At 43.3% G+C, this 9,488-nt stretch overlaps 1 protein-coding gene across 1 annotated transcript; it reads right to left on the reverse strand.

Annotated features, from left to right (window-relative positions):
* Window positions 1–5,298: 5,298 nt before the first annotated feature.
* Window positions 5,299–9,122, reverse strand: tnfrsf11b (tumor necrosis factor receptor superfamily, member 11b). The gene is made up of 4 exons (XM_079288049.1): window positions 9,114–9,122; window positions 8,291–8,687; window positions 6,999–7,178; window positions 5,299–5,925 (listed from the first exon to the last, which is right to left on the reverse strand). Exons 1-4 carry the CDS (start codon window positions 9,114–9,116, stop codon window positions 5,588–5,590), a joined length of 918 nt encoding a protein of 305 aa, XP_079144175.1. The 5' UTR covers window positions 9,117–9,122; the 3' UTR covers window positions 5,299–5,587.
* Between the last annotated feature and the right edge of the window lie 366 nt (window positions 9,123–9,488).

Genomic DNA, 9,488 nt, shown 5'->3' on the forward strand with positions numbered 1-9,488 from the left:
AGAAGAGAGCGTGGAGGAGGTGGTGCAGGCAGTGCATGGCGCACTAGGATATGCAGGCACCGTTCCAACGCAAAGGGAACTGGAAAAGCAGCGACTCTGGATTCCTGAAAAAGAAGTCCGCAGAATCCTAAAAAAACTGTGAGTTGTGTGGTCGATACAACGCAGGAAGGAGAGGACAAAGGGAGGGGAGGACTCACCATTAAGAAAAGAGGAATCCAAGGAGTAGGGCAGCTGAAGCCGGTTCCGCATTAGGAGAAAACCAGGAACTCAAGAATGGCCACCAACATACAAGATTTACCACCCTACGTCAGAGTGGCCAATGTCAAAGGGGTGGTTAACATGAGAAGGAGTACTACGGGGCTCTGGGCAGGAAGAGCCCTGAGGAAGTTGGGTTGTGCAAGAAGTGATTTCTCTCCGGAGAAAAAAGAAGTGTTGCAATGGAGAGAAATTAAGAATGACTGTGTGGTCTGCCTGCTGCCGACCACCCTAGCCGTTGCATGGCAGGGACCCGGAGACCAGAAACCACTCCGGGTCACAGGAAAAAGAAAAGAGTTTAACCGCATGCGCCATAAACCGGTGAAGGTTATGGATGCATGCATATGCGGTACATGCCGTGTGGAGAAGTTAACAAGGTTAACCTTCATCACCTAGTGGTGATCGACAGCTGGGAGCAGGCATCAGGACCGTCTTCACCAGAGGACGACGTGCTCGTCATCACTGCCCTGGCCGACGAAAACTTCCTGTGAGATTCCTACTAGCTAAGGCGAGGCAGCCTGTGACCTCAAGAAGGGGATGTCAAGAAGAGTTGAGCCCACAGAGCTGCCTCGAAAACATGCATACACGATCAAGGGAAGGTCAGGATATAAAAAGCATATAATCATAAATCAATAGTTAAAGTGTAAACTAAAGATAAAGTGTATGATCGTTACATAACAAATGTTTAATACATAGAGTGATTTAACAAATGTAAACCTGATAATAATATGTGTATCTGAGTATAGTGCAGTCTGAGTGTAGAAAGTACGGAGAAAGAGGAAGTAAGCAGGGTGTTGGCTTCAAGGGATGGGGAAATAATGATGGTTGAGAAGAAAAGACACAAAGCACAATAATGATGAAGGATGAGATCAATAATCATTTTATAAGCAAATGTGTACTAACCAAACCGATTTAACAAATGTAAAAACTGATTAACAAATGTTCTGTGTGACCGGAGCTGCGATGTAAGAAAAGTGCTTGTCAGGATGACTTGCAGAAATTAGGAGAAGACTGTTGCAAGAGATGAGTCAGAGGCAGGAAGCCTGGACTTATATGGACATGTTCGAACCCAACATCCTTTCCAGAGGGTGGGGGGGATGAGAGCATGTATTGAGCAGGAGGGGGGCTAACAGCCCAAATGATGAATAAAAGAAGTGGTTTGCTTGCTGCAAGCTGGGATTTCAACACGCGTGCTGTCCAAATGCACCAGATGAGAAGATACGGACGATTGCAACTGATGTATTGAGGACTTCGTCTCTGTTCACGGAAAGAACACCGCTGTTCGTGGACAAGAAGATTTAAAGACGGAGGTTTTCCTCTCCCCACTGCTCGACTCTTAACATCTGGACAACAGAGAAGATGCAGCAGCCCGAGAAAGACTTTGTACTGAGTTTTGTGGACTGTTGGACGAACTCCGTTGCAGAGCAGGAGGAGACCGAGGGTCTGGCCGGACCTTCGCTCCTAACAACTCCAAAAGAACCTTTTCATCGCACCATTGAACATCCAGCTCCAACCGAGCCGTCTCGGCATCTAAAACTAATGAGTATAATCGAAGAAGAAATTTAAAGTAACGAATCAAGTGTAGTAACATTTTATGTGAGCTGTAGCTTTAACCCTTGCAAACTAACTAAATATAACCTGCAATAAATATCTAATCTGCATTTAAAGTAAATTTCTCAAGTGCATTCATTTGCTCAAGTAGTAAAAAGTTCCTCGTGGCAGTAAAAAGTTAAAGCCATTGTATGTCTAACAACTGAGTTCTGAAAGGTTATCCTAGAGACTGAATCCACTTAACAACCCCTTACGGTTTTAGCAAGAAGTAATCCTAGCCGTTAAAACCTAACCTGGCATTTACCAAGAGCACGGATCCATAAGAGGGAAGCTGCCATAACCGACGCGACTGGTAGGAGCGCCCGGGGTCAGGGTGGCCCCTCGACCGAGTGCACTCAGACCGGAGGAAGCAGGGTAGACGTCGGGAGTAACGGCAGTTAGAAGAGCCAGGCGAGTTCCCTCGCAAGAACACCAGCTCGACAATCTTTTAATAGAGAGCTGAGTCAGTAAGTAGCCCCGTATCGGGCCAGAAGTACCCAGGATCTAACACCTCTCAGACAAACTCAATGACCCCTCAGAGAATGACATGTTGTCTGTTTCGGATCTAGAAGCTCGTCTCTCCATCTTTCCCTTCATGGATTTCTGCTTTGGGTGCAAATAAACTAACGTGTCCTCGTAAGACGTTTCGTATGAGATCTTAAGAAAAGCTATTCCTACTTGTCACATGCACTCAGCCAACGGAGCGTGTTTGAGCAGCCATGAGACCTGCAGCTATAACGAGTTTAACGATAGTGATGGTTTGTTTTTAAGCTGACGTTATTCGTCAGCACTTAACAAAACAACAACTAATTTTGTGTGTTTCATTCATCGAATATGTAGAGAACTCTGAACTAGTTTATTTGGGAAGATATTCCAATGATTTCATGCCATTGACAGAATCGTCCACTTATTCTAAGAAGAAAATTTGACTTTTAGGCCACATAAATAGTCAGTGACTCAATTAGCACGGACATTGTTACAGCGCACCTTTCCTCAAACTGTCTCTGCCTCAGTAAACATTGTTTTTTCCCACCATGTGCCCTCAAAATACCTCATTCCAGAATAAAAGCCTCTTTTAGGAAGTTGGCCAACAGCAGATCTTACATGCCAGAGGAACAAGAAGTTGCTTAATGTCAGTGCAGCCTCACCAGCTTCTGTTGGGGAGGAAACTCACAGAAAAATGATCTTTATTAGTTATCTAGTATTGCGCAGTCCAATCATCAACAGTTCAGTCTTGCGTTGCGGTGGGAGTTCCGTGATACACGTTTGGTAAACCTCAGACAGACTGACGAATACTTGCTTTCCACACCGACGCAAAGTTGGGGCTTACAACGCCATGCAGGGCTTTTCCACCCGTTAGACCATCGGCAGTATAACACAAACCCCGAAGACATCATGACACATTCCAGTAACTCAGAAGCATTTCCATTGATACGTCATATGTATTTTGGCTTCATCCTTCTGGGGTTTTTTTGGGGGGGGGGGGTACAAACCATGAACTCACTTCTTTTAAATCAAGGTTGAAGACTTTTCTGTTTGTCGCTGACTTTTATTAAATCATATCTTACACTGCGCTGATTTATTCTATTTCACACATGTCTTATTCTATTTTAGCTTGTTTTTATTTTCAAATGTTCTGAGCTCTTAAATGGCAGTTTTATACTTGTATTTACATTCATGTTTTTCTTTTGCACTCTGACTTTTGATGTTTTATGTAAAGTGCCTTGCTGCTGAAATGTGCTATATGCAGTAAGTACACCTACAGTAGTAGTACATAATACTTAACGACATAAACGTACCCAAAATCTCAAGTCCCAGCTGTGATTTGCCTCCAGACCTTCTCTGTTCACTATAGTTAAACTGGTTATAGCTGCAGGTCTCAAATGTCAAAATGGCTTTATTTTATCATCTGAAGACATAATACAAACTTAACAACATGTTTACATTATTTGAAGCAGCATTGTGTAGGATTATGGGGGATATATTAGCAGAAACTGAATGAAATAGACATAACTATGTTTTCCTTTGTGTATAATGACATGAAACTAAGAATAGTTGTGCTTTTGTTACATTAGAATGAGCCCTAAATATGGAGCACGTTCTCTTCGCGGAGTCCGCCATGTTGAACCTCCATATTTCTACAGTAGCCCAAAATGGACAAACCAAACCATGTTTTTTATGTTACCTAAGGGTGAGCGTAGGGGTATTTAAGTGGTTGCAATTTTAACCTCATCACTAGATGCCATTAAATCCTACAAATCCCAAAAGGTTCACCACATATTAGATATATCCATATCTCGTTGTGAAGGAAAAGCAAGACAAGTCTATTTGTATCTCACATGTCGTAAAAAAGGCACTCAAAGTGCTTTACATAATGCATTTAAAGCATTAATCAGGGAGTACAGCAAAAACATGCAATTCATAAAACTATATAAAAGCAATTAAATGGAGAAAGAAATATAAGTACCTGCATATGATGATGAGAGCTTTTCTTTCAGGCAAAGGCAGCGCAGAACATGCATGCTTTTATCCTGGATTGAACGGGAGGCTATGTCAGGGAGGGTAACATACAAATATTTCTGTGTAACTGAAGGAATTTCAGTCGTCACTGATCTGTTCATGGGACTTGCAGTGAGAATTGGGTGTCATCTGCATATTGTGATAGGTGCATGTACATGTTGAGTAAAAGAGGCCCACGGATTGAGCCTTGGGGAACGCCATATGTGACGTTTGTCCTCTCAGATGCATGGACAAGCATCACCTGTCCTGTAGATTTAAACCACTGGGACTGCGTCTCCCAGTATTATGTATTTTATAAAAAATACGACTTTAGCAGCATTAACAGTTGATGGAATTGAATTGATTGGTCTCTGTTTCTTATGATGACATGAATATATTATTAAAAAAATTAAGCAATTACCAATGAATTTATTTCCAATTACTTTTATGACAGCGTCATTCAGGCAGCACACATGCGTCGGCTTCACTAGCATACAGTTCTATGCATTCTCTATAAATCATGAACAGCAAACACAAGAGCTCCACTGCTGTCCCTCAACTTCCTCCTTTCTATAAATAGCACAATAAATTAAGTTGATATATAAAATGAAAAAAACTTTAGCTGCATACATAGGAAGAGGTAGATATAAAGAAGGCCACCACGTTTTATTCTTCAAAGGGTAAGAACGGTGAGGTTTTTTGGTTGGTAAAAATTGTTCAGGTTCTCCATCTGCTTTCACTCCCAGAAATCAAACTGCTGATTTGTGTTTTCTGGTGTATACGCTGGTTGCAATAAGGACTCGGTTGCAACATGGAGGAGTATCTTCGCAGAAATGTTGTACCTTAAACAGTTCGATACCAAAAGGGGAACATGCGAGCACATTAATACTTCAATCAGTACATCTATGAAGAATGTACTCCCGAGGACAAGAACTACACATGCTTGAGAGTGAACACGATATATTAGATCTGTATTCTATTACATTACATTACACAATCAAGTTTGGATTCATTGCTAAATTCTAAGAAGGAAAAACATCAAACAACTGAAATCCAGTGCAGTGAATGCTAATCAGCTGGATGCAGAGAGAAGTAAAGTAACTATTTCTCTAATTGACCGGTATTGTCTGAAGCCCTTATTGACAGTGCATCTTGAAGGCAGCAACTTTTGAAATGTTTACAAATGTGTGTTTGGACCAGTCAGACTCTTTGCTATCTGTAAGTAAATATGTTCTACTTCAGCCTACTCTGACATTACATTTACATCCACCTCGTTCCTCATATCACACAGCTCCTTCAGACTCGAGTCGATTCTCTGCAGCTTGTTCTGTAGTCTCTCTCCGGCGCTGTCCGCTCCGGCTTTGGTCACTATCGATGGCAGCTGCCGAATCTGACTTGCCGTGGCAGAAGCGACCCACTTGTTGATCCGTACATGAATATCTGAGAGGGTGAGCCCTGAAGCTCCTTGTTTTTTACCGTCCTCAGACGGGAGCTTGTGCAAAATCCGACGCAGTCGTCTGATGTGGATTTTCTGGTGGACAAAGAAAGCCGGCAGGATTTCTTTGAGGTAGTCGCCTCCGTCTGCAAGGAACAAACGAGATGATTGATCAGAAACCGATAAGGAATCATGATAAACATAGTGACTAGTCCTGATTAATGGGAGTGTTGTGGATAGTTGCAAAGATTTTAAATGAAATGGTTCCGTCACTGTTATGATTTATTCCCTTTTAGATTTTGTCCAAATGACATTATCTTTCATGTGCTGACGCAGTCACAAACAGAGACGGCTTCTGACGTTCAAAGACCTCTGACATCCAAGACTTGACAGTCAGCATGTCTGCGGATTGTTTCGCAGCCAATAATTATAAACTCCTTCCACTCAGTTGACATGAGCTCATTGAAATGTTGTCTGGAGGTGTGCTCTTAACTCCGAGTCTGAGCATTTACCCTCCAGTAGACGCTACACAGCACCCAAGTGTCAATTCAATTAAAACTAGCTTGAACCACAGCCACGACGAGGTTTTGCCTTGTTTAACGAGTTTGTGGTCTCTGAAGATGTGCAATATGCTTCTCTTTAACTTTGTTAAGGTGCAATGTTGTTTTTATGTTGTGCACTTGTATTTTAATTGTTTTATGCATCTTACGCACAGCAAACTTTGATTGTGTGTGTACGAGTCTATTGCAGTAACCCTGAGCGCAAGAGAAATGACCCACAGGGCACAGTACAGCATATTGTACGTGTATGTGTATCGTGTATTGTATATCCTATCGAATACTGTGTATCGTGCATCATATATCCTGTACCGTGTATTGTATACCATAAAACCTATATTGTATATGTGTTGTGTCGTGTTGCATTGTATCTTATATCGTACCGTATATCCGATCATGTATGAGATCATACAGTGGTTCATATTGTGTCTTATATCATGTCGTGTATCGTTAAGTATTGTAAAATATCTAAATGTTGTTGATGTTGTAAATAGCAGCCAGTGATGCAGCAGGTTGTTTTCATAGGAAGGTAAGTGAAGATAACTGATGACTGGTTGCCTTTAAGGTTTAGTAAATGTGACAAACATTAAATATCACAACCAGCGATGTGGTGGCCAACAGCATGACATGCTCCTCCCCCTCTTCCTAACGGATGATCTCACCTTTGGATTTGACCTCATTGCAGCTGGTGCACACGCTGTCGTGCCAGACGGAGCCCTTCAGCACCAGCTCCGTCCCCAGAGCGCAGCTTTTGTGTAGCGTGCAGTTCTGGTGGGCAGAGACGGTGTCCGAGTAGGTGTTGTTGGGACAACTCTGGCACACGGTGTCGTCATCGGCCGTACCTGGAGGAGACACGAGAGCCATAAGAGTTACGATGGTCACAGAATCTCCACATCCAACAGATGAAATGCACTTTAGGAATGTAGATATGAATCAAACTGAACAACGGAAACGTGCTGCATTTTACTCTCCCGCAAAGCGCCAAACATTAGAAACATTGGCGGCGCATGAGTGGGTTTGTGGACGTGCATCATCCCGCAGATCTTTGTTCGAGTGTAAATGTAGTTCGACATAGTCACAGCTGCTTGCCTCTGGGGGGCAGTACGCTTCAGTGTAAAAGCTGACTCATCCAGTATTCAACCTGGTAAATCCAGTTCCATCCTGCTCTGAAGTTTGTGGTTAAATCCATTTGTTTCTCTGTGGCTCGCCCAAAGCCCGTGTCACTGCCTCGAATAATGAACACAATAACACGTCACAATAACACGACACGCCTGACGTGCGACAGCAACGCAAACAGCAACGTAACACTGCTATCGCCATGGTAACAGCGCCACGGTTGGAGCTATGTGATGTGAATCACATCTATACTAAATGTAATGTATTATTATTATTATTATTATTATTATTATTATTATTATTATACGGTGAGTTATGTTTATATCTAAAGGAAAGAGACAGATTTTGGTGTATTTTTCAGTGTGATAAATTAGGACAATAATGAACAACATAATTGAAGTCTTATTAAAGAAACTGATTTAAAAATGTATTTAGTGGAAGTAGCAACAAGGAGAGTTGCCATTATATGCTGCTAATATTTTTTATTATATAATATTTGTTCTTGTTTTTCTTTTATTCTTTTTCTTTGTACTTTGGGTCTGAATTGATTAAACTGAGTCCCGCATGGCATTGTGGGTAGTGTAGTGGAATGAAGTTTTGAGCCGATCAGTTAACGTTATGAACGTTGTTGCAGCTTCTTTTTTACCTTTTTTCTGTTTGTCCAGATTATCAGGGATTTAAATTATGAGTCAAATGTTAAAAGAATCAAGAAAACATTTTTTAGAGGTAATGATAATGATAAAGGTAATGATGATGAACACCCATAAATAACCTGAATAATCAGGAGACAATATGACCGTTGACACCGAGTCCCGCTCCATCTGGAGCAGCAGCCTACCTCTGGTCAGCACCTCCTGCCCGGACGGACACTCCCTGTGTCGGAAGCACATGTCGTACTTCGCGTAGTATCCCTGTTTACACTCGCACCGGCAGTCGCTGTTCGCGGAGCACGGCGTCTTCACCACCTGGTTGTGGCCGCACACTCCGCAGCGCAGGCACTTGCTAATGTAGTTCCACAGCTCCGTGAACGAGCCCGACGGGCACTGCGCGCACTCGCTCCTGTGCGTCGCCGTGCAGCTCGAGCGCAGGTAGGTCCCGGGGGCGCAGCGGTCGCACTCCACCGAGTTTCCGGTGATCGGGTCCGTGTCTCTGAAGGTGAGCAGCGGCCCGGCGACGCCGTCGACCCGAGCGGCGCGCATCGAGAGCAGCGCCAGCAAGACAAGCGACGCCCACATCTGGAAGCGAGGAGGAAACAGGACATTATGGAGGGAAATCTACGGGAACACGATGTTGTGTGAAGTAGATGCTGCCACGTTGAAGGAGGGAACGTGGAGAAATACAGGAAAACAACAAGCAAAACGCGGCAGGCGCGCGCCAACTGGTGTCACCCCTGGAACAGGTTGGTGAAATCAAACTATCCTACGAGATTCATGAAAAATGAAACATTTATTTTCGATGGTTTCCACCAGTTTAAAAACCGAATCGGATGAATTTAAAAACAGCTGTAAAATATGTAATAAGCCGGATGTTTAACTCCTCCGTCAGGTCATGTAAAAATATCTCTGTCGCCTAGAGACGCGTTTGCAGTGAGAAGTCTCGACAAGTCTGCGCTCTCCCGCTGCTCTCCCGCCCTCCCTCCCTCCCTCCCTCCCTCCACCTACCATCGTAAGTGTTGTATCTGCAGCGGTCTGCCAGGAGGATGGTGCTTCTCCACCTCTCCGCGCTATTTATCTGCATGCAGCTCTGACGCACCCCCAAACATACCCATTGATCAAAACCTTTCCGAGACATGTCACCTTATTTGGGAATGCCCTGGCTGCCTCGTGATGGGGGTATTTCGAGAAGAGTCACTTACCAGAAGTAATGATCCGGGACTTAGTTAATTACTTGAGTTTACACCTTCAGGGTTCCCCAAATTCAACCTCCAACAGAAGTCTGCTGTGTGCTGTTCAGGTTCGAGTCACGTGTGTCAGTTTGGCCAATTTTTATAATAAATAGTTCATCTATTAGTAGACCAATAATCTGTCTTCAGACAC

Source organism: Melanostigma gelatinosum (genome assembly GCF_949748355.1).
Source record: "Melanostigma gelatinosum genome assembly, chromosome: 17".
NCBI lineage: Eukaryota > Metazoa > Chordata > Actinopteri > Perciformes > Zoarcidae > Melanostigma > Melanostigma gelatinosum.